This window comes from Cyanistes caeruleus, chromosome 3 (genome assembly GCF_971803275.1).
Source record: "Cyanistes caeruleus chromosome 3, bCyaCae1.hap1.1, whole genome shotgun sequence".
In the NCBI taxonomy this organism is placed as follows: Eukaryota; Metazoa; Chordata; class Aves; order Passeriformes; family Paridae; genus Cyanistes; species Cyanistes caeruleus.
In genome coordinates, this window is record NC_141703.1 from 19,451,985 (window position 1) to 19,476,658 (window position 24,674).

The 24,674-nt window shown below is 39.0% G+C and overlaps 1 protein-coding gene across 12 annotated transcripts in view; it reads left to right on the plus strand.

Annotated features, from left to right (window-relative positions):
• ARHGAP6 (Rho GTPase activating protein 6) overlaps positions 1-24,674 on the plus strand; it is a 318,428-nt gene that overhangs the window by 242,415 nt on the left and 51,339 nt on the right. For all 12 annotated transcript variants that reach the window (XM_086880096.1, XM_086880101.1, XM_086880094.1 and 9 more), the window contains one exon: positions 10,492-10,651. In XM_086880096.1, the coding sequence (XP_086736222.1) occupies positions 10,492-10,651 (160 nt within the window). The remainder of the gene's footprint in view (positions 1-10,491; positions 10,652-24,674) is intronic.

The following is a 24,674-nucleotide window of genomic DNA, read 5'->3' on the forward strand; positions in this document are numbered from 1 at the left end:
TTTTTCCTTAAAATTGATGTTGAAGCGCAGTGTTTTTATTTGTGTGGGTCCATTTTACATTTATTACTTTAGAAGTCACATTTTTAACAAGTCTCCATGTTAATAGACAGAGGTGAGCTTCAAGGTGCTCCTTAGTGATTTTTCCGGGTATGTGCAGAGATCCATCAGTCTGACCCATAGCTATATATCCATTCATAGCTGTTTGTACAGTTTCAGTATAGTTGAAGTGCTTTCTTAAAAAAATATATTTCAACTCTGTTATTGAACTTAATGGTAAATCAGCAGAGTCATGTGTGCACACAGAAATTTTTTGTAAGAAATGCCAAAATAGTGCTTTGCATTAACCTAATGTAATGTCCTGCACAGGGATCACATTGTGCTTCATTGCATAGAAATAAGAGGAAAAATAATTGCATAGATGAAAAGTATTCATAATATTAAGGAGTGCAAAGCCGCCTCTTTGTACTCACAATATTTTTCCTTGTTATTGGACTTTGTATATTTTCTGAACTTTTCTGTAGATAATTGGCTTTGTGGGGTCTTTAAGAAAGAGAGTCAGTAAAACAGCTGCTGGTGTGGGTGGAATTTGATATCCCAGATCTTATAAAAACCCCAACAAACAAAGCAAGAAATGCAGTCCCAATAAACTGGAGTAGATTTGCAGAACACTGTAACTCACTCAGTGCTACAGATTTGTCCTGAGCTGCATGACATCAGTGTGTAGCACAGGGTAGTGTTTGCAGACGTGGACATAATGTGAGAGTGAAAAAACTGAATTGTAGAGTGATTATGTAGCAAAAGAAGTGAAAACACCTATTCTGTAATGGCTAATTGCTTCCTTGTTGCATGTTTGAAATGTGCTTGTCCCTGCCTTCCAGAGCTCCTGTGTCACTTACACTGCAGCACTGCTGTCTGGTGATAAAAACTCATGACTCAAAGAAAACTTCCTTAAAAAAAGAAAATGGCTCCTACAACCTTTTTTCAGCCTTTATGTCAGCCAGTTTATGAAGAAGAGAATGTGCATGAGGAAGCACACATGGCCACAGTGCAGTTGGTGGGCGGTCACTGTTAGAGATGTCCAAGTCAGCTCTGAGGGTAGCCACTCACGTAATGAGTTTGCAGATGGCTCTGGACGGGGCTGGCAATCTCTGCTGAGGTTCAGCATAGTAGGGGGGAGATACTGGAGTAGACAGTGGCTCCTGAGTAGGGCAGTTGTCTGGGATGGGGTAAACCTGGATCCATGGGCCAAGCCCAGCAACAGGAGAGTTCAGTAAGACGAATTGTGGGGTCCTGCACTTCAGCCACAGCAACCCCCCCATGCATCTCTCCAGTCTGGGGGAAGAGGGGCTGGAAAGAGGCCCAGTGGAGGAGGACCTGAGGGTGCTGGTTGCCAGTGGCTGAGCATGAGCCAGCAGTGCGCAGGGTGCCAAGAAGACCAGTGGTGTCCTGGCCTGTATCAGAAATAGTGTGGCATGTAGGTCAAGAGAAGTGCTTCTTACCCTTCTTACACCTGTCCTGGGCACTGGTGAGGCCACACCCCAAGTCATATGTCCAGTTCTGGACCCCTCACCACAAGAAACATACTGAGGTGCTGGAGTATGTCCAGAGGAGAGCAGTGGAGCTGAGGAAGGGGCTGGACCGCTGTGAGGAGTGGCTGCGGGAGGTGGGGTTATTTAGCCTGGAGAAAGAGGAAGGTCAAGGGGAGTCTTACTGCTCTCTGCAACCAGCAGTAGGAGAGGACATACCCTCAAGTTGCACTCTGGCAGGTTCAGGTTGGACATTCTGAATAATTTCTTCACTGGAAGATTTATTAAGCATTGAAATGTACTGCCCAGGGAGGCGGTGGAGTCACTGTCCCTGGAGTTGTTCAATAAATGACAATGTGGCAAACAGTGCTTGTGGTTTAGTCAAAGAAATGTCTTTAATGTCAAAGGCTGGACATTAGGATCTCAGAGAGATTTTCCAACCTAAATGATTTTGTGATTGTGTAAAAGCCTGGTGCAAACTTTTGCTCCAGGTCAGGTAGTACAGACTTACTGTTTTAGCTGAGTAACTGAGAGCTGTCACTTTACTCTCCAAATGTAAGTATTTAGAGATGTCTTGCAACTTGTTCCTATCAAATAAATTGCACCCAGCCTCAGTCTCCCCTAAAAGAAGAAAATAATGTCCTAGAATTGTCTTCCAGCCAGATCTGGTATGTAGGTAGTTGCATGACTGTTTTCCTCTGTGCAACAGACCTCATTTTCCTTTCTGTTAGTTGTACAAGTTTATAGAAAAGACTGGTATGAACCACTTGAAACAGTAAGAGTAGGGGTTTGTATTGAATTAAAGACTCTACTGTTAGTCAGATCTTAGTTCTTGGAGTTATGGAATTATTTGATTTTAACTTCATTAAGAGATTCTGACAGTATCCTTGTCAGATCATGTAATCTGCATGAGTCTTAAAAGGTCAAAATACAGGAAGTAAACTAAAGTACTCAAACACATATTTTTAGCTTTGTGTACAATACTTAGGCAGATACAATTTTTGCAGGCTTGGAAATTACAATGTGTTCTCTTTCACATGCATTCTCTCTTTTAAATTGAAGGTAATTTCCTTCCTTCTAAAATGTTGCAGTTTTTTTCTTTTATATGGAACGTAATACAAATAGATGCCACTCCTAACTGTTCAAAGCATTGTCTGTGGTCAGACTGGTACTTCTGATTGGCTGCAGAAAAGGTTGGCTTTTGTGCTGTTCAGGCAGAGATCCTCATTGTTTCACCAGGATATTTTGTACTGCTTCAGGATCATATATCCAGATAGGACATATAATTGTATTTTTTTAATTCAGATTGTTTAAATACAGTTCACATGTAGTTTCAGCCTTACCATTTTGTTTGCTTAACATTAATCTCATTAGGTTTAGGAGAAAGAGCACTATTTCAATAATCAGAATCTCATTGGAAGCTTTACATTTAGTAAGGACATAGCTTGAATAGATGGCACTCAGGGAATGAACAGATTACTGTAACCTGCAGTACTGAGCAAGAGTTGTCCTCAGGACAGAGTCCCCCTTTTCCATAATCTGTGGCACAGGAAAGCTCAGAGTATGTGCCAGTCTTCAGTGTATCATGAGCTGTGGTTCTTTGTCTACCTTCACAGGCAGCTGAACACCGAGGGCTGTTGGGAGCACATTGGTGTTGCTCACAGGAACTGCAGTGAGGTCTATTTTTAAGGCAGCTTTGCCACTAAAAATAACACTTGTGCAGCCATTGTATTGGATTTTGGTTCAGCTGCCATTAGTTTGCAGAGTTCATGTTATTCCCAAAGAAGCAGGAGCAAGTTTTAACACTTGGAAAAACATGGTAGCAGCCTCTTGCAATGAGTAAATGAACCAATGGAAAGGAAAATAATTCTCCTCTTAGTGAAGCCAGGCTATCCCAGATTTTTTGTGTTGAGATTGGTGAAACTTTTGTAGCTCATTACTGTACTCTCAGTGCAGTATTCTTTAATTACTCCAGTTTTTCAGCTTGTTACTTCATGCAGTCATAGTCGTGACAGCACTGCTTGTACCCTTAACCTGCAACAAAATTTAGAGTATTGCAATATGGCCTAATTCTCTCTTACACATGAAAATACTCAAAAATCTGTTTATGTGAAGAATATGTGAACAAAATTTCAGCTGTAATTCTGAAGTTGGATCTGGGCTTTTTAAGGTGTTCTGTCTCTGTTTTGACAGCTCTGAAAAGGTATTTGGCCCCTTCTAGTTTAATTGCGGTTCTTCCTGATATGTCTCTTAAGAAATATCAATATCTGCTGAAGTAAGAAATCCAAAAAATCTGACCATATATTTTGATGCATTTTAGGGGAGCTTTCTAACTTCTGGAGTTTGATTTTCTGGATCTGTTGAAAAACTTCAGTACAGAGTCTGTATGTTAGGGATGAATATTTTGCTGGGCAATACATTTGTACATCATTCAGGTTTATTAATCTCAGAAAAGGAAAAAAATACACCTCCATCACACATCAGCTTTTTGTAAGAGAATGTTTTTTTAAATACTATAAACATTAAATAGTGTCCTGAGGCATTTAGAAATCTTGGAAAGGTTGATCCGGAAATATTTTCCTTTTATTTTAACAATTTTAATACTGCTGTGAAAGCATGCTCATTGTTCTGCTCTTTGTTTATCCTTAGACTAAAGTTAGGTTTTACTCTGATAAATGGAAATCAACCCTGTAATAGTTTGAAAAGTGTGTCTTTACCGGAGCATGGGTTCATGCCTTCTTGCTAGATGAACTATTTCTGTTGTGGGTGTGAATTCTCTCTTCCCTGAGCGTCTTCCCCGAGTGGGATACCAGCTTTCCAGTGTTCCCTCAGGGGTTGTCTTGCAGTATTGATCCTGAATGCATGGATTTCCAGCCTTGGGAATCAGACAGGATGTGAGGAAGTCTCTTTTTTTGGCAATATAGTGGTTATATTAATTGCCATTAAGTCATTTTGATATCTCAACCAGTGTTTTGTAAAATGTCTGATAAATGTTTCTGACAAAACTAGGCTTAAATACAATATAGTGTGAGATAAGGCAACTTCAATGCAAGGCTTCAAACTAACACAGAATCATCTGGACTGTACTTAGTTTCTTCCTAATGGAGAGAGACATCATATTAATAATTTTGCCGCTGACGTCAAGGGGAACAGGATGTCACCCTAGATAACAACCTCAGTGAAGTCAGTCTTTCTTAATGAAGATTAATTGTTGGGGCCCCATCCTTTGTACATCCATGTTTAGATATCTTCCTCTGAATGCTTTGATGTCACACAGCAAGTCTTGTGCTTCTTTGGATGGTTGTTGGGGTGGCATTTCATTCACCTGACAGAATTCTTTTGCAGCAGTAGCAGACACTTGAGAGCAGCTGTGTGATCCCAGAGCATCCTAGGTTGCAGTAGTTTGTAATTCCTGCTGGAAACCAGTCTCTGCTGCCTGTAATGTACTGAGCTGGCTATGGAAGAGCATCTGAAATGAGTGTGGCAGAGAGTTGGCCTGTAGGACACTTGTACCATCTACTGCTTTCTAACCCTTTGTTAATTTGCAGGTGGTTATCTAGGATAGCACTAGTAATGGAGTTTCCCTGTCCTGGACACGGGTGACATAACTGGTGACTTAACAGTCCTTAACTGCATGTAATGCTTAAAAGACTACTTAAATTACTTTTCCCCTTCTCCTTCATTCTCATCCTGTCCAGGAACAGTGTTCTGGACATTTATTCAATAGGACAGAGTATGTAGCTATACTTTTACGTCAGAACTGGTTTTGGTTCTTACTAACAGTAACACCATGGAAATGAAGAAAGAGGGATTACCTGTACCAAAAGCCAAATTGTGAGAGTTTATGCCTGAGGAGTCTGGAAATAATTGTAGAGAGAGTTGAAATAAAAGACCAGGGGAAGCAAAAGGTTGTAAAGTGGCAATAATGCATGGTTTCATGAAGCTTAAATAAGTAGTTAAACAGAATTAAGACATTCTAATCCTATATTTGCCATGCTATTTGCAATATAATCTTTGTGCAAAACGGCTGAGTACTTTTACAGTGGACACCTACCTAAAACATATAGCTAAATCTTTCTGGGATAGAAAAAAGTAGACATAATTGGTTTTGATCTTAGTGGTTTCAAATGGATTTGAGCAAAAGACTAATGAAAAGTGGACAAATAATGGTGCTCACCTAAATCAGTGCAGACCAAAGTCATTACAACAGCAGTAAGATATAAAAATTGCACTCTCCATCTTGCATTAAATTCTTTTTTATAAAACTGTGATGTGTGAAGGTTCTTATTTCCCAACCTGTGCACCATCCACATAACTCATTTAGGCTTGAAACTCCACAGAAGTCAAGGTTTATCACTGCTCATGGATTTGCATCTACATTCAGCATTCCATGCAGTTTTCAACCAGTTTCTGTATTGTATGAAAGACAGAAGAATGAGGTTTTTCTAAAGGACATCAGCAAGATTTCCTGTTGGAGGCTTCGGGGAAAGAGATCAGCCACACAAGAATAGCTTAGACATGCTTAAGAGTAATTTAAGTGCAGAGTTACTTAAGTCAGGATGTACCACTTAATGTTTATTTTGGAGCTACCAAACATCCAACCTATTAGAAAAATATTTGAAAGAATATCAGAAAAGCTGCAGTCTGCATCTTATTAAAAATGTGCTTACGATTTGGCTTATGACTGTGGACAAAAAGTACAGGGAAAATGGACAGATTCAGATTCTTCAGAGGCAAAAGGGACAGTTTTCCAGTCATCATCATCTTTGCTGAGTCATCTGTTATTTTAGGTAGTTACCTGGTAACTGCTAAGTGAACTGCTCAGTTGAGTGGAGGAAAGATGTTAGATGGTAATGGGAGTGCCAGAGAGAAAATGCAGCTGAAGTTGCAGACTTGAGAGGAAAAATACATGACTGGTTTGTGGAAGAAACCAGAGAAGGCTTTTAGTCTAGGTTATGGTTTCATAAAATTCTTCAATGAAAACAGCTGTGCAGTTATCAGTTTATGTGCTGTCAGGCTGAACACTTTATCCCAGAACAGTATTTCTGTTTACACTCTTCTGTTTGTGTGTTGCCTTTTTTTTCTGCTTTTTTTTCTGATGGAGTCATTTGCAGAGCATATTCAGACCTACAGTCCTATAATCTAAATAATAGAGAGCAACCTGTGTACTGTGTCTGAACACATACAGGTGTGAACTTCAGAAAACAAACACATCATTCTGACTTGTTGCTTAAAGATCTTCTGCTCCTTGTAAACTTCCACCTAGGTCAGGCCGATGTTGAATTAGGCTGGTGAAGTGTTGCCTCTCATATGGAGAAACAGAAAATATTCTTCCTGTCTGTGCTTTTCCTCCTTTGGTTGCCCCACAGACTGCAGAATAGCTTCAGGCAGATGTAATTACACCAGCACCCATTCTTCAAGGGAGCTTGACTTTTCTGGACCTCTCCCAAGCCTAGATGATTTTGCAATAATTTACAGGCTGTTTGTATAACTGTGCAGTGCTTTGGGAGGAAGATGAGGCCTTTAATTTATCTTGTGTTTTGTAAAACATAGGAGTATTTGAATAGATTAAATTCTCAAATACTGTGTTTTGACTCATAGAAGACAGTGATATATGTGATATATATTTGCAAAATGGAGCAGTGAATTTTTCAAGGAAACGTTTCTTGAACCTTTAAAGATTAGGAGATTTCATTGGCCCTACCTACCACATGGTTTTCCAAAAATATTTAGTTTATTAGTCATGTGTTCCATTAACATAATAAAAACCTATGTTTATGTGACCTAGCAGAGATTTTATCAAACCCATCAAGTGTTGAAAAGGAATGTCTTCTTTAGTGCACAGCAATTGGGCAGAGTGATTGCACATTCTTTAATCTCAGCAACCTGTTGTGGCATTGCAAGGTGCAGATGTTGAAAATGACTGTTTTTAGCTACAGTGAGCACCAGGAACACATGGGGACCTTGCAAACTGGAAGAATAAAATTCTGGTTGAAAGGAACAAGTCTCATAATCTTGTTTGGTGCTTTTACCTTTGTGTTGGTTTCAAATAATTTAATTTCTACAACAAAAATATAACATAGAATCATTTAGGCCCGAAAAGACTAAGATCATCAAGTCCAACACCCAGCACTGCCAAGTCCACCACTAAACCATAAACCATATCCCTACGAGCCACCTCTGCACATCTTTTAAATACTTCCAGGGATTGTGATCGTGCCACTTGCATGGGTGGAAGGGTGGGACATTCCATGCCTAGGCAGTGCTGAGTTGGGTGCTCTGCTCATACCAAGCAGCCCAGCTCTGTGCAGAGCTTTGCTGGAGTCCCCAGAGCAGAACCTCAGTGTGGGCTGTACCACAGCTTGCAAGCCCTGTCTCTGAGATCACCTGCTTTAGCAGGGCTGATGTTGGAGTTGGGCTTTGCAGGACAACAGCTCACTGCTTGCACTTCCAGAACCACCTCAGAGATAAGGCTGAGGATGAGGAGTTGCTCCCAGGGTTAAAAATTGCCAAGGGAAAAAACGATCTGAAAAGAAGGAATAATTCATGTGTTTATGCAGAATTCAGTTAAGGAACTTCTGCTTAATTTGTGGTAATTCCTAAAAGTCCCATGCTTCACTTGGTTTTTGTGGTCTACAGGAAGCAGGACATATATTCTGTTACCTTAAAATTTTCTAAGGCGTGTAATTTTTGCTTCCCATTACTGTTGTAGTATTAAGGGTTAGGATTTCAAATTTTTTATGGTAGACATATCAGTGATATTTTTGTTTATGAAAATGCTCATGATGGAGAAATAGCTAAGATAAAATACCCCTAAACTCCACCATAAAAACCTATATTTCTCTGTCTGTACCATTTTCACTGTAGAATACTTTATATATGTTCATGAGGATTGAATGGCATACTTCTGTGCTTGTAAAGTTTCTTTTGCATTATCAGGGTTGGAAAGGAATTAGTTTTCTTGTATACATTGTCTGACTGTGGATGCTGTTCTTGATGGCTTTTATCTATAAATGACAATAGCTTTTTTAAAAATGTAAATGTTTACTTGCAGTTTTGCAAATAAGGTTTATGTGACTTGCTGGTTTGGTTTTGAGTTAAGCTACATAACTTGACTTGTGACACTATACAAACCTTTAGTTTGAGATTACTAAATCTGGTTAGTCAGATTTAGATGCCTTCTGGTAAGGCACCAGAAGAACAAGAAGAGATGAAGAGGCAAAAAAATGAATTAACAAATTGCATTAGTCGAATACTGGGGTAACATGCAGAAGTTTAGCATGTGTGGCCTATGTGCATATAAATACTATAAAGACATTGATCATAGAACAATGATACATGCATTAAATATATAGAGGTCCAGTTGTTGACACTGAGGTAATGCTAATTGTGTGAGGTAATTACACTATAGGTAATCTATGAAGATTGCCTAATGACTTATAAAAACTACTCTGGCAAAAAATAAAAATTCCTTGCTGAACCCAGACATACTTCATGAATTGCAAGTAATTCCTTTAATCTGTATTGCTAAATGGTGCTGCACATTTGTTAATGGCTTTTGTCTCATATCTCTATGTGAATATACTCACACAGTCATAGCTATGCATACATATATATGTTTAAATACAAATGTATGTACAGGTTGTATGTGTGTATATAAATATACATGTGTGGGCAAAATATATGGAAATATGCACAAAGATGTTTACATACAGCAAGATGCATAACTGCTAAGTAAAGTCAAATTTTACTGATTTTTATATTAAGGAGCTTCAGCCAATAATTTCTAAAGTCATTGGGAATCCTTTAACTACAGATGAATGTTCAGAACAGATGAATCATAAGTTTACAGTGGGAAAAATTAGTATGCATTGAAGGCACAGATGTTAAAATTTAAACTGAAAATGAGAGTGAAGTTTATTAATTGTAAGTCTGCCGTGCTGTGATAAAAGGCAGGTTGGTGGCTTTCTTACAGCCCAGCCGATGTGCATCAGAGTTTTTTCATTATCAGCAGCTGCATCAGGTTGTACTTACTGACAAGATTGATGTTTATTTGTTAACATGGTTAGAATGAAAAACAAATTCTTCTTTCACTCCCTGTACTAATCTGTTCTCTTTGATAATGCTTTGATGAATTCTGAAAGTCTTGCTTTAAGTTAATTGTCAGGCTTTAAGCTTGTCTTTGTGCTTGCTCTTCTTTTGGAGCGATGATTACTTCTCTGGCCCAAGCTGAATACCAGGAGAACAATTTTTTGTATGACTTCTCACAGGTGGCATATACAACAGCTAAAGCTTTTGGTTTGCTTTCCAAGCGTAATTGGTACCTTACAGAGATGTAGCATATCTCATACTGTTTTCCTCCATAAATGTTAATAAACAGGTTGTTATTGCAGCTCTTCAAAAACATGGAGTATCTTGTCCTTCAGTCAATTGTATTCTAAACACAGCCTCATCATGAGGAGGAGATGAGTTGTGTTGGAAAAGGGGCTCTGCCAGTGCACTCTGAGTCTGCTGGAGTCAGATTAGCAAGAGCTGGGAGATAAGATGCATGTTGTCCATGGACCTTTTGAGGTCTGCTGCTCTGACCAATGGTGCAGGAGAAGAATTAAGTGACAATCAAGTACTGTACAGAGAAAGCAAACTGGGAAAAGCAGACATGGGCATGTTTTTTCCCCCCCTTCCCTGCTTTGTGCTTTTTGTTACTGGAATGCTAATGTTTTTGCAACAATACTTGATTAAATGGCTTCAGACAGAATTGACTTCTTGTTTTGCATGTCTGTATCCCTTTTAAGGAACGCTGTTTCAGGGAAAATAAAGATATTTCAAAGGTTAGATATGTCCAAGAAAATGGTCTTCTGGTGAGAAAAACCTGTGTTGCTTTTCCTAGCAGTAAAAGAGATGGTTCTGTTTATTAAACTGTGCATACCATATGATGCTTCATATTTTTCCATTTGATTTCCTGTAGGGTGATTTCACTTGGAACAGCATGTCAGGGCGCAGTGTTCGGCTGAAGTCAGTTCCCGTTCAGAGCCTCTCAGAGCTGGAGCGTGCTCGGCTGCAGGAAGTGGCTTTTTATCAGTTGCAGCAGGACTGTGACCTGGGCTGTCAGATTACTATCCCCAAAGGTAAGGGCTTGATAAGCTCTCTCTGTTTAGATTGTTAAGCCACTGATTTCATATCACAGCAGTAAACACTGAATTTTTTTATTCCACAGATACTGTCTTCTATTTCAGTTTTGCTTAACCACAGTCGTTATGTAAAAATGATGAGTGAAGTTGTTTGTCTGCTGTGTCCAATTTGGGCCACCTGGGGGTGGGATCATATGATCAAGGGCAGATGTCTACAGGGTAGATAATCTAAATCAGACATATTCATGCCATAATGTCTTGATAATCAGTTGAGAGAAAAATGCTTTTCTTGCATTTCCTGATATCCAGAATTAAATATCTATATAGGTCAGGTAGATCTTACCACAGAACTGATTTTTTTTTTCCCCTCTGTATAACGATGTCTGTGAAGGAAGCCAACTGTCACTAGTTTAGATAGACAGTGAAGACGTTTATGTTAAATAATATGAGTCCTACCCAAGTTTTCCTAAAGAGAATGTTGCTTATTTCCTAGAAAACAAGTTAATTTTCAGCATAAAACATTGAACTCCTCAGAAACAGAAGATCAAATGGAAAGGAGAAGCTCAGCTATCAGAATACTGGTGCAGGATATGTGCATGTGGTAGACCTGTACTTAGGTTACTGTGGAAGAGAGCTAAGCCTGAATAATGGTAAAGTTTCTGTTGTTTCCTGTAAGCTGCATATCAAGCATAGCAGAGATAGCTGCTGTGCAATCATCTGCAATTCTGGCTTTCCTGTTTCTTTGCAGTTGTATACTTGCATAAGGAATAAAACAGATCACTTAGTTCTCACCTTTGACTCTGATCAGAGGTGCTATGTGGTAGCATATACACAGTGATACCACAGGAGCAATTTTTTAATGAGTCTAAGTTAAGCAGAAAAAAAATTGTTCAGTCTATGAAAGCAATGATGTTCAAAAGAACAAATGTGAAAGAGACAGGCTTTTGTATTCATCTGTTCTTTAGGATCTGCAGAAAACTCCTGCCAAAACCAACAAAGTCCAACTTCACACATATAGCAAGGCATCAGTTTGTAGTGAGATGTATCTCATCAACTTCTTCCAGCCTCATCAGTTCATCAAAAAAAGTTTTACCAACAGGAAAACAATTTTATAGGATGTTCATAGGAGGAACTGGAGCCCTAAGGGTAAGATAATTACTGCAATTATCCATTGCAGTAATTCCTGCCAGTGTGGACTGCCAGTGGCTGTTTCTGTGGGAGATGAAGATACACATATGGAGGTGCTACCATAAGGATGTGTGGTAATACCATCCAAGACAATTGACTGTACACATTCATAGAATAGCTTAGTTTGGAAAGGACCTTAAAGGTCATCTAGTCCTACCTCCTGCAGTAAGTGGGGACTTCTTCCACTAGGTGAGGTTGCTCAGAGTCCCATCCAGCCTGGCCTTAAATGTTTTCAGGGATCAGGCATCTACCACCTATCCGGGCAACCTGTTCCAGTGTATCACCACCTTCACTGAAAAATAGCTTTTTGACACCTACTCTAAATCTACCCTCTTTTGTTCTAAAACCATTGCCCCTTTTCCTGTTGCAGCAGACCCTACTAAAATGTCTGTCCCCATCTTTCTTTTAATCCCCCTTTCATTACTAAAAGGCTATGCTAAGATTTCACCAGAGTCTTCTTTCTCTGAGCTGAACAACCTCAATGCTGTCAGCCTGTCTTTGTAGGAGAGATGCTCCAGCCCTCTGATGATTTCTGTGGCCCTCCTCTAGACCTGCTCTAACAGGTCCATGTCCTTCCTGTGCTGAGGACCCCAAAACTGTATGCAGCACTCCAGGTGGGCTCTCACCAGAGTGGAGTAGAGGGGCAGAATCCCCTCCCTCACCCTTCTGGCCACGCTGCTTTGGATGCAGTGTGGGATGTGTTTGTTTTTCTGGACTGCGAAGGCACATTGCTGGCTCATGTCCAGCCTCTCATCCACCAGCACCCCCAATTCCTTCTTGGCAGGGCTGCTCTGAATCTGCTCATTTCCAGCCTGTATGGATGCTGGGAGCTGTCCAGGTGCAGGACCTCATGAGGTTTCCATGGAACCAGTCCTCAAGCTTGTCCAGGTCCCTCTGGGTGCGACCCACCCCTCAGGTGTGCCAGCCACAGCACTCAGTTTGCTGTTGTCAGCCGATGTTCTGAGGCTGTACTCAGTGTCACTGCCTGTGTCACTGCTGGAGACTTCACACAGGGGTGGTGCCAGTATGGACCCCTGAGGAGCACTGCTTGTCATGTCTCCATCTGGGCACTGAGACATGCTCAGAAACTTTGAGCTTTGAAGACTGAGTCTTGCTTTTGTGTTCTGCTTTCTCGTGTTCTGCGTTTTTGTGTTCTGCTGGGACTTCCATGAAAGGCCAACTATTTGGGGAATCCCAGGTTTGAATCACACACAAGAACTATTTTTATTTTCACAGCATGTATATACATGGGTAAATACAAAACATGAAATTATTTTTATTTTTAGGTATATTGCATCTGAAAAGTGTAATTGTAAGCATAGAAACTAAATGAGAATATAAATTTTTGTTAAACATTTAAAAATAAAAGGCATTTCAAAAAGTCAGGAACTCCAGGCTACTGTTTCAACTCTACTGCTGGCTTCCACATTTTGTGTACCTCTTGGCTCAGTCTGAATGAGAAATAAATTGGCTATTCAGTTCTGCTCTCCAGTTTGGAAGTACCAGTGAGATAAACAAGAGGCAAATAATTTCACATCTTCATTCTTGCTTTGAATGACCAGGTCATGAAATTTTCTGTATTTTAAGGTATACATCATGAAGGAATAGCCAGCACAATTGAATTTTAAAATGTTGTAATACCATCTATTGAAGGAAGTGAAAGTAGTAGCTAGAATTAAGGTACATTTAGTATTTAACCTTCCATCCTATTTCAAAGCTTGGCACCAGTTTTGACAACAGAAATAAATAATATTTTGAAGTGGGTATTTATAGTAGTAACTCCATCAATCCATCATCTGTGCTGGTACTTGGGTAGGGAAATAAGAATCTACCATATTCTGAAATTATAACAGATCGTTTTAGGCCCTTTGCAGAGACACTATGAAGTCCACCTCATGTTCCTATCATTTTTAAATGTGTGGAATGAAAATTTATGACAAGAGTTTACAGGCAGCCATCCAGTTAATCGTCACAGTCAAAGGTCATGTGTAAACTGGGCATTTCAAGTTTTGTCCATGTGACACTAGCTTGGGCACTTTGGGCATGCAAGAATGCAAGTACAATAAAATTCCATCACAGCTATTAAGTTAAAACCATACTCAAGTTAAAAACAGACTGTTAAACATTTTCAGTTTAAAAAATGCAAACCCACAATAGTGATATGTAGAACTAGTACTGTGTGAGAGAGATAGAGGAGCTCTGTAGGTCTGGAGAGATCCAGAAAAATGAAAGATGTACTCTACAACTCTCTTCTATTTCAGAGAATACCATATGAAAATATTCATGAGTAGAGGCAAGTGGAACTATTTATATATTAGAAAATTTAGAAAACTGTGTATAGAGTCAAGACTTTTTTGTGGTTCTTTGGCTGCTTTTCAAAACTTGATAGAGAATTACATTAGAGCATGCATATGCCTGCTGGGCATTTGCTTCCTGCAGGCATTTGAATAATTACATTTACTGGCATAGGTACAGTGAAAAGTAAAAATTCATTGTTCTTGGTTAACAAGTGTTTGTGCCAAACGTGGTTGTATGGAGGTTAACCAGAGTACAGATGCCTCTGCCTTACCTTTGCAGCCATAGACATGCTGTTACTGGTTGCTTCTTCATAGTGCTTCAGTCCTCCCATTCTCAGAAGGTCCCTTTGTCACAGCTAGTGAAGCTTTCCTCTTCCAGGGCTCATCTGGCTATTCCCACATTGTGTAGGAATGCATAGAATGTGATACCTCATATGTAATCCCTCTCCTTCACTGTATTGTAGCCATTACCATTAATGAAGAACATTACTAGCATCTCCTAGTAAAATATCCTGTGGTCACAGAGAAGGGATCATCTCCCACAGGAATTTCTTTAACCAGCACATAATATAAACTATGCTATAATTGCACTGAAGTAGGTGATTAGAATGAATTCAAGTTGATCAAGAGGTACTAGTTTTGAATATCTGATGAAATGTTTCACATCTGTTTCTTGTTGTCTTGCTTTTCTGCCTTTTATCTTTCAAGTTCTGTAATCAACTCCTCTTTTGCTCCCATGTCACTCCCCATTTGCCACCAGAAGCTAGACCAAGAATCATTTATCTTGTCTTGGTTAATGTGTTAAGTTGCAAGAGGATGTAATTTCCAGGCAAAACGTTACACAGTCTCTTTACCAATGCAATTACTCTGTGGAAGATTTTTAATTTGCTGACATTCTGAATGTCACAACAGTACCATTCTGGTGATGCTTGTTCACTGTTCATGTTTACAATGTAGTGTGTTTTTGCTCATTTCAAAGAAGTCAATCTTCTCTTTGAAATAGGAGAAAAAAATGGTGATGAAACTCACTTCAGGTGTGCTTACTTTTTGGTGACATTACGATTCTGTGTATGTCCTTGCACAAAAGTAGTGAAAAAAATGAACCTTTTGCAGAAAGTCTTCATGAGCAATGCTAACTCAAGTTAGATGGCTTCTGCAGAGTAAAACTGGGATCAAAGCAGCAGAGGAGCTCATTTTCTTCTGTTCATTGGCTCCAGGTATCTCTTGAGCTGAGAGGCTGTTGAATGAAGTTTGATTGGATCAGTTTCCTAAATACCTCATTTATAATTACTCTCTTCACAGTCCTGTCCCACTTCACTGGCCCTGTGTTTGGAAGCAGTGGTGGAAACTACTAGGGCATTATGAGTTGAGCAAATGGGGAATTAGGGAAATTAAACTCCTAGAGCATCTGCCTGGGTTTTAAAGGTACGATGGGAACCTGTTGGTGAAGGGGATTGAATAGGATTTGGGACTCAGGGGTCATATTTGGGTCTTCTCTTTATTCAAGAAGAGAGAATGACTGCTTGTGTTGTTGCCAGTTCCTGACAGGATGTTGTCTTCTGAGCTTTGTTTGCAGTGGGGCTGGAGGATTTGTGGAGAGAGAGAGAGTAAATGAGGAGAGCACTTGTGCTATGTGGTTTAGTGGAGATTCTGCTGGTGCTGGGTTGACAGCTGGGGTGGCTGATCTTGAATGTCTCTTCAAACCTTGATGATTCTGTGATGTTTTGGAAGAAAGTAATTCTTAACTTTACTGCCAAATCTGGTTCTCAGGTTATTCATTTAGTCGTAATGAATATGATGTAAGGGTAGGTTTAGAAGCCTAAACTCAATCCCAGTCACTTAAGGAAAGTAATTTTTAAGGGAAACTGATGCTGCTTGATGATGCTGGTGTATGTTTTTGCATGGGAGCTTTGTGACATGTGACACTGCATACATTGGTCTCCTGTACAACTTGTTTAGTAAGGTAAGTTTGGAGAAGCAGGGCTGGAAAAGTTTGTGATTACAGACTGAGAGCTGAGACAACCCTGTCTCTGAAATGGAAGAAAACATGGCTGGACTTCGCGAATTTTTACTAAAAATTTGTGTACTTTGTCCCCAATACATTCCAGTTAAGCTCTGAATAGAAATGGGAAATAAGAGTTACACAATTCTTTGCTTCTTGTTTATTTTGGCAGGGCGCACTTCTTTCAATCTGTTTTTTGCTTACATTACTTGCCATTGTATTTCATTATTCATTTCTCCTAGCACTGAGAGTGACTATGATTTTTATCTGGGCTCCCAGTTTTGTGAGGGCTCCAAAGTGCTCATTGTTTTTAATCACTGACCATGTTATATATACTTTATAGCTGTTGTGGCAGTGGAAAACATCTAAGTAAATGGTATCATTCACATTGTGGAGTTACAGACTTACAGAGTGTGTGCTTTTGAACTGGCATCAGTGTATCCTCTAAATGAAGAGGCTTATTACCAACCCTCTTAATGCCAACCTCTGCTGATTCTTCTCATATAAATACTATCTCTGGCATGGCCTCATGAGTCCATGGATTTTCTTTCAATGTAGTAGAGTTCATGAAGATTATGTTTTAAGACAAGAAAGGCTGAGATAAATTCTCTTCCTTTATGCTACATTAGTAAATCTTGGATATACTGTATCAGACAGACTGGTCGGAGATAAAAACTGTTTAACTTTCTGATTTTCAGACTGAAATTTCCCACCTGTGCCCTCCATTTCAGATATTTCATGGAAAAATGTGTTTTTCCAAGGATTCTTTTTTCATCCTAAGAAAACAAAATTCATCTCGGGGGGGGAAAAAAAAAGAAAGAAAAGGAAATAAAATTGAATTAATGTTTTAAGCTAAGAGAAGTCCCAGCTGCTGCAGGGTAGAGGTTGTGAGACACAGCCTTGAACTATGCTACACAGACATTTATCAAAGTGAAGGTGACAGGAGTTTTTCCAGGCAGAAAGAAAAGAAAAATCTTACTTTTTTTTTTTCTCCCAGTAAGGAAATTTGCATAAATTTTTTGTTGAGATTTTTTCTTTCAAATTCATTTTTTTGCCACTGTTGAGAAAGGAACAAAATGGAAGTACATCAAGCTTACCAGAATATAATTTTCCAACATTGCAACAGGGGAAATAATTTATTATCTTCAAAACTTAAGAAAGTTTTTAGAGGGATGTTCCTTTTTCAAATTTTTGCTGTGAGGCAGTTTTTTAATAAAAGACTATGCCATGCTCAGCAAATTGATTTCCGAGATTTTCTTGTATGACGTGGCAAGTTTTACCATCTCTGTTTACATCAGGAAAGCTTTATTCAACTTAGCTATCCTGTCATTTAGAGGCAAGCTAATAGGTTTAAAAGCAAAAAAGTTTTACTCATTACAAAACTCACTGCAAACAAAAAAAGCTTGTCTTTTTACTAAAGAGTATTTTGTAAATAACTAGGAGCTTTGAGAAACAGTGTGGATTTTCCTTGTGCTGTCTGAACACAGGACAGAGGTAGAAAGCACTGTAGGCTTCATGGGGAAATCAATGGCACTGATAATGTAAATATGACAAAATTTATACCTTAGCACATTTAAAATACCTGTTGTGCAGGTGTATTTTGTGGAGAGAGAGGAAAGGAATGAGGACAGGGATGGACATTGAAGGAATACTTAGCTGTGGGGCTCATTGGGTGGAGTGCTGACAGGCAGGAGTCTTTCAGTTCCCTTCACAGTAAAGGAGAGATTGTCCTTAAATTCCTAAGATAAATAAGGAAATGTTACAATCTGCGTTTCCTTATACAAATATGAAAAGTTAGACAAGATGGAATCATGACTGGGTTTTTCATTGCTAGGGCAGTTACTTATTTAGATACTGTCTGTTGTATATTTAGGGTACTGCTTTTGAAAAGTCAGATCCAGAGACTGCTGCAACATATATTTGATGTTATCTATACAACATATATTCGATATCATGTCCCCTGGAATTTAAAAATTACTTCTGAGACAATCTAATCTAATGATCTAATGTTCCTATCCTAATGTTCTTTAAGAGTACACTTGAAATAGGTATTGACTTGAAGTTCATATAAATATATTTGGTATTTTGTCTATTTTAGTGTCAGCATGAAAATCTCAGCTTTCATTTTAAACCATTGATCGTGACCATTGGCCATATTCAAAAGTTGAGACATGTGGTAGAGAAAATCAGTGTTGGGAAGCAAAATACACAGACAGAGGCTCTAAAACAGCTTTTCACAATTAGGTTTAGTAGGGTTTTTTTCTTAAATCTTTGAGAGAACACTAGTGAAACAGAGATATTCTTGGTTGTGTTCTGCCAAATGTCTTTAACACTTCATGTAGTACTTCCCTTTTGATTCTGAATACCCATCTAGGCTGTTCTGTATTTGCCAATAATCAATGTATATGTCTGGTGATTCTGTAGTGACTTAAGAATTTGTGCTTTACTGTAGTTCAAAGCCAAAGGGTAAATACCAATAAATATATGCCTAGGAAAAATCTTTTGGTCCTTTATTAAGAATACTGACATTGCAGCCTACTAGTTTCCATGTTTTGCTTGCCTTTGGCAGAGCTTTACCAACGTGGAACACCAGTGTAACATCTGTTCTTCCAGTATACTTGAAAAATTTTGGTTGAAAACCAGACATATTTCTGTTATCTTGTGTGTGTTGCTTCTTTCAGAAGTGCAGTAGGGAAGTATTCCTGATGATTTTTTTCTTGTATTAGGTAGAAAAATTTTCTCTAGTTTTTCCACAGGCATGATTTAAGTGGAATTGTGGTTGGTGCCAGAAGCGTAATGTCTCCAGATACTGATTAGGAAAGATAAAGTGACTCCAGATAGATTTATTTTATCAGAGCTGTGGTACTATATATATCTTTGTATTAGGCTTTTACACTGAAAAGGCTGCTGTGAGATTTAATGGAGACTTAATCTCCTGCTGAAGGTTTTTAAGAATAGATTAGACAGATGTCCATGTGACTCTATTTCGGTGCAGGAAGTCAACCCAAGTGTTCTCTGAAGAGCTCTTTGTGTCTTTTTTCTGTGTGGTTTACATTTTCAACACCTGTTTCTGTTATGATTGATGATACAAACGACAGGTAATTGCTACAAAGAAACATTATTAGAAGTGAGATCCGTTGGTCATTTTTCAGAGGGATAACAGCTCAGTTATTTGAGCCACCAAACTTTCCAGTGAGAGACTTGCTGCACCACGATTTCACTTCCAGGCATTGAGAGCTCCTCTCATTTTATTTCTTCATCACAACTCTGAGCGGGATTAATTTGAACTAGTTTAATTAGTCCCAGATGGAATAAGTTATGAAAACTTTTATTTTCTTGTGTGGCTTCTTCTTTAAGGTGAGAGACCCTTATACAAAGGAACCATAACAACAAGGTGATGCTCAGTGGAGACATGGGTGCCCTGAACCATCTCTGTGAGCACTGACTGGTCTCCTAAATTCCAGATGGTCAGAGGAATTTCCTCTTCCTTTGAAGAGCTCAACTCATGCTCATGCTGTTTGATTTTCATTTGGTGTTTTGAATTAAGTACAGCTAAAATACTTTCATTGACTATAGTTGTTTTCATTTATTAGTGTAGATAATTTTGACCTTTTTTTTTTTTTTAATGTTTTAGTTGGCAGTTTTTCTGAATTAAGAAAACCCCTGCCCGTCATCACAGTTTCTGAGTGTCTTCCACTTAGAAGGGCAGCAGCAAGGTTCCTTATGGATCACAGTCTATTTAAGTCAGGAACTTTCCTATCTTTGGAGATTAGGGAAACTCCTGTCACACTGTGGATACTGCTATAATGAGAAAAAGTAGTGTCTATATTTTGTCTTGCACCTGCTACTTGACATTACAGTTCCATGAATCCTGTCATCAGTGTCAATGTAGCAAATACACCCTGAAGCCTAGAAGGAGTGGTTCCCACTAATTTCTGTGTGCCTAGACACATTTTTTACTTTCATTATTGACACAAGGCATGTGCTCCATCGAAAGACCTGGACTGCTCTCTCTGGCTGTTTTTTAAGGGTTTTGTTGGGGGGTAGGAGGTGTGGTTTTAATATTATTTTGTTAGATTACTATGACTTGGGATTTCTTCTGACAGAGGAAATCATGTGCCAGTGTAGGTGCTGAAGCAAGCAGAGCTGTGTATGAGTTGAAAATCTGGGTGTGCACAGGGAAGTCAGATCTGGCATTGTGCATCTGTTTTCCCTTTCTAGGAATTTGCCTGCTTTTTGCTGCTCTCCACTAAGAGCCTCATACAAGAGCATTTGATATTTTCTTCATAATCCTCTAAAGACTGCCAGGTAGCTTTGCATGGGTTTTTTGACTGACTTCCATCATCCCTTCCATGTATGGCAGCAGCAGCCATTTTCCTTATTCTGGAATAGAAAAGTACTTGAGCAGCTGTTTATTTTTGTATCAAAATGAGTTTTTTCCTTAGGTCCAGCTAAAGATTTAACAAATCAACTCCCAGGCAATTATAATTTAGTGTTTGGATTCTAAAATTCAAAGAATATCCTGTTTCTCAGAGCTTGTGTAATGCAGCCATCTTAAATGTATTATTAGTTAAAAAATATTTAAATGGCAAAAAAACTATGTATGTTTTTATCACAGTGATGGCAAAATAACTGAAGAGGGTTTTTTCCTGGATTCTCCAACACAGTTATTTCTAGTTAATAGTCCAAATGCAAAAAGATTTAATACCTTAAATAGAAATTAAAAAAAAAATAGAATAAAAAGGAAAGATAGGAAACTTTATTATTGGTTTTGTTGTGGTGGTATGAAAAATTCTGCAACTATTGAAAATTCTGCTAGTTTAAGGATATCTATACACAGCTTGCACAAACAAGGCAGGAATCCACTTTGTACTTGCTGAAGTGTTTCTTTTGGTGCAGCTGTGCTGTGTTCATCTGTGAGACCTGCAGCTTCCTGCACAGCAGGAGTGCAGAGGCCTGGGCAGGCCTGGGAAGCTGCTCCTTCCCAGCTCTTCTTGCATGGGTGGGCTCTGAAATCCTCCTCCCTCTGGCTGTGGCTTCAGGAGCCCTGACCTCACTCCAGAGCTCAGATCCCATATTCCCCATCAACATTGGTTTGGTTCTCACCCTTAGAATACGTTGCAATTACATTTGCTCACCAGCTAATGCCTGTTTAAACAATAAAGATTGTCTGTTTATGACAGACAATCGTATGAAGAACATGTTTGAAAATACAAAAGTAGTTATTTTTTTTACAGCATATATACTTGGAGACTAAGTCCTTAAATGCACCAGGGAACATGTAGGCAAATGAATTGGACATGTCATGTTTCTAATGATTCCTCTAGCCACAGGAGTTGAGTAGCATTTGCTATCTGAATTAGAGCAGTGACCAAAGTTGTTGTTTTGTTGGTTGTGGTGGTGGTCTTAGGTTTTTGTTCATTTGTTTGGTTTGTTTGTTTGTGGGATTTTTTTGTGAAGGAGAGTTAATACCTATCTCACTGCAGTTATAGTCCATATTTTGCAACAGCATTTTTGTTCAGCAAGTCGGGTCATGGCTCTTTCTGATAGGTGTCAATAGAAATGGCACATTCTTCTAGATTTGGGTCTAGTTTGAAACTACACTTTTCAGATTTGTTTTCCTAAAAGAAAGGGTGGTCTACTGGTAATATGCTCAGCTAATATAAATTGATATATCACCTTTGCCTTCAGAATAGCTGTACAGTATCAACAGATGCATGTAAAAAAATCTTATTACTTGGCAAGCAAGTTACTACGTAGGTTGTTTGGGTTTTTTTAAAATTTGTCAGAACCACAGGAGGTTATTGTGAGCTGTTATTTGATTAATAAAACAGTAGTTCCTGTAGGGATGCAGCTTTATTTGAAGTAGGTGATATTTCCATCAGCTTTGCCTTCTAGACAAGTTTCTGTGAAACTTCTCAATACTTCCTAGATAAATAATTTAATTCATCTACCAGTATGACGAAATTCTTACTGTTCAATAGTAAAGAAATTGTGTATAGTGAAGCTTTTAAACTTCCAGCAGCTGAATCACTTAAACCTGTGCAGCTGGACTTTGTAATTCGACTGTGTTTCATTTTAACAATTAGCAGTGCCTTAGCCCAGAGGGACTGAAGCCTAGGTCTGAAGAAGATGAACCACAGGTTACCGAAGAGTCTGCTGGGATGTGGAAGAGGCGAATTAAAAGCACACTTTTGTCTGATGGTTGTGGGTTTTCTCAGGTGGTTGTATTGTACGCACTGTGTTGCTGAGAACGTTGTTTCCTGCTCAGTGAACTTTCCCCACAGCTCTCCTGGTTTCTGACCATTGCCCTGAGAAGGGTTTGGGTCAGGTGGTGCCCCTGCCCGGCGTGCTGCAGTGCTCCAGCAGTGTGCACAGCCCAGTGGGAGGGAAGTCCCTTCTCCTGAAGAACCGGCTTTGACTTCAGCTCTGCCCTTTTCACGCCGTTTCTTCTGCCATAAACACATTCTTCAAGAACTTCTCAGAGAGGGGAATGCTGAAGCTTGTTTGCTGCATCAGAGGAAGCAGAATGTAAGAGGAAAGCTTGCCTCCGTAGTGTGTGTGGTGCCTTTGGCGCGCAGCCTGAACCTGGTGCTGTGGCCGCATCTATGAGCATCTATGAGTCGGGAAGCCTGGAAGGTCATGTCTGCAGCTGTGGGACATTCTTGAATGATTATGGCTTTTCTTCCATCAGCTGCCAGCTGACAAGCACACAAGGAAATGCTGATTTAAGTCAAAGTGAAATCAAGCATGGAACATAGGCCATAAGGAAAAATGGGACAGTAGTCCAAGGCTTCTGAATAAATACAGTAATCTACATCACTGATGGAGGTCTTGTGTGTGTGTGGCTGAGGCAAAGGGTGAGAGTGATAGGAAATACCTGAAGCCTCAGCCTTCTCATGTTGCTTTATGTACCAAAATCCTATTTCTCTGGTTGAATATTTTTATCTTCCATCTGTGTTGCAGCTGGCAGTGCTTTGGAAGTTACTGCATGGGGACAGGGCATTTCAACAAGTTTTTAAAAATAAATATTTCAAGATGGACATTTATAGTCACAGAAATGGCTAAGTAAAACCAGCACCCTCTTCTTCAGCAGAGCAGCCCCAAGTGCATATTCAGAAGTAAATTTGCCTTGTATAGTGACTCAAAGAAGCAGCTGCAACCATAAACAGTGTGCAACTGTCAGTGAATGAAGTGCAGTCTTGCCTTTATTGTGCTCTGTCAACAGAATTTAGCAGTGTTTTCTGATTGACACTCTCAATTACTCACAGTATTGCACAGGCCAGAGAGCCTGCAGCTTGACATTTAGCACACAGGCTGGCTGTGGGAGGCTGGCACTCGGGAAATTAGTTGCTCTGGAATGAGTGAATTGAACCAAGGAGGGCTCAAAAGAGGTCTAACTGTGCTTTGTGGTGCCATTGGTAGTAATTTTCAAGACAGAATTGATTGCAGTCGTAGAAGATATATTCTAATTTTTTTTTCTTTAAGTGCAGTTAGATCCAATTACTAGTGGTTATTAAGAAAAATGGCTATGAATAGAATTAGAATTATTATGAAGAAGTAGTTTAGAAATCTCACTATATTAACCTTTTTATCCATTTCTGTTTTGATAATTGAGCTATGGGTCTGATAATAATCACTGAGATAGGTCTTCTTTTTATACTACATAAAAATAGCCCTTAATTGTGGAACTTGACAAACATTCTTCCCCAAATGAACAAGAAACTCATTTCTCTTAAGCAAAGGAACTTGCCAATAAATGGGAAGTTCTTTGTTCTACAGCCCTGTCAGCAGCACATTATCTCTTATGTCAAAAGCCTACTGAGATAAATTAGTTTAAAAGACTTATATGAATCTATGAATCATGTTTTTGAGAAATAAAAAGTGTCCTTGCATGTAAGTAACATAGAAGAAATATAATTCTTATAGATAATCCAACCCCCCCCCCCACCTCCATGTATAAGGAAAGTGCTGAAGAATCCTATTTTTGTTACAGGTTCACTTCAAGCATATTTGAGAGGGTATTCTTTTCATTATCTGAAGCCTAATACTGTGATGGTGTCCCAGAAATTATGTACAAAGCTTTGCTGCTGTACTTTTTTAATGCATAATGTATTAATTATTAAAAGCATATTAGATTAGGGTTTCACAGGATATTGACTATTAAGTGGCATAATCTGAAACTGTTGGCCAGGACTTCCTGAGTATTAACTTTGTGTGCCACAAACTGTATAATTCTGAGCTGATTCCCTATACTTAATTTGTGGTGCTTTAGCTTACTCTGATAAACACTTCTACCTACCAAATAGACTTGTTCATTTCCATAAATATAAATTGTATGAAGAAGTACTGGAAGTAAATAGTAACAGGATTCAGCCTGCACTCCCCCTCTTTCAGTCATACAAGGTGTTGGTGGATGGTCTTGTGCAAAGCAATAGAACTATAATTTAAAGAACTTACAAAATACTCTTCCTTTCTTCTTAAGTTTTAACTGTTAAGGCTGAAGTTTATATAACCTCAGAGTGAAAATGAC